Genomic DNA, 450 nt, shown 5'->3' on the forward strand with positions numbered 1-450 from the left:
TGTGCCCCCAAGGAAGTGTCCCCATGGAGATGAGATGTCCCCAAGGACGTGAGATGTCCCCATGGACATGACATGTCCCCATAGACATGAGGTGTCCCCAAGGAGATGTTCCCAAGGAGGTGAGGTGTCCCTATGGAGATGAGGTGTCTCCAAGGAGATGAGGTGTCCCCATGGGCATGATGTGTCCCCATGGACATGAGGTGTCCCCACGGATGTGTCCCCAGGGAGAAGAGATGTCCCCAGGAAGGTGTCCCCATGAACACAACATGTCCCTAAGGAGGTGTCCCCAAGGAGATGAAGTGTCCCCAGGGAAGTGTCCCCATGGACATGATGTGTCCCAATGGATGTGTCCTCGGGGAGATGAGATGTCCCCATGAAGGTGTCCCCAATGGACATGATGTGGCCCCAAGGAGATGAGGTGTCCCCATGGACATGAGGTGTCCCCAGGGA

General features: G+C 56.4%; 1 protein-coding gene across 1 annotated transcript in view; it reads right to left on the bottom strand.

Moving 5' to 3' along the window:
- Positions 1–450, bottom strand: part of LOC113941615 — a gene marked incomplete at its 3' end in the record, with an annotated part of 1361 nt that overhangs the window by 358 nt on the left and 553 nt on the right. The window contains exon 2 of the mRNA XM_027632761.1: positions 8–450. This exon is cut by the window's right edge and continues 338 nt beyond it. Within this exon, the coding sequence (XP_027488562.1) occupies positions 8–450 (443 nt within the window). The remainder of the gene's footprint in view (positions 1–7) is intronic.

Source organism: Corapipo altera, unplaced genomic scaffold (assembly GCF_003945725.1).
Source record: "Corapipo altera isolate COAL_440 unplaced genomic scaffold, ASM394572v1 58058, whole genome shotgun sequence".
NCBI lineage: Eukaryota > Metazoa > Chordata > Aves > Passeriformes > Pipridae > Corapipo > Corapipo altera.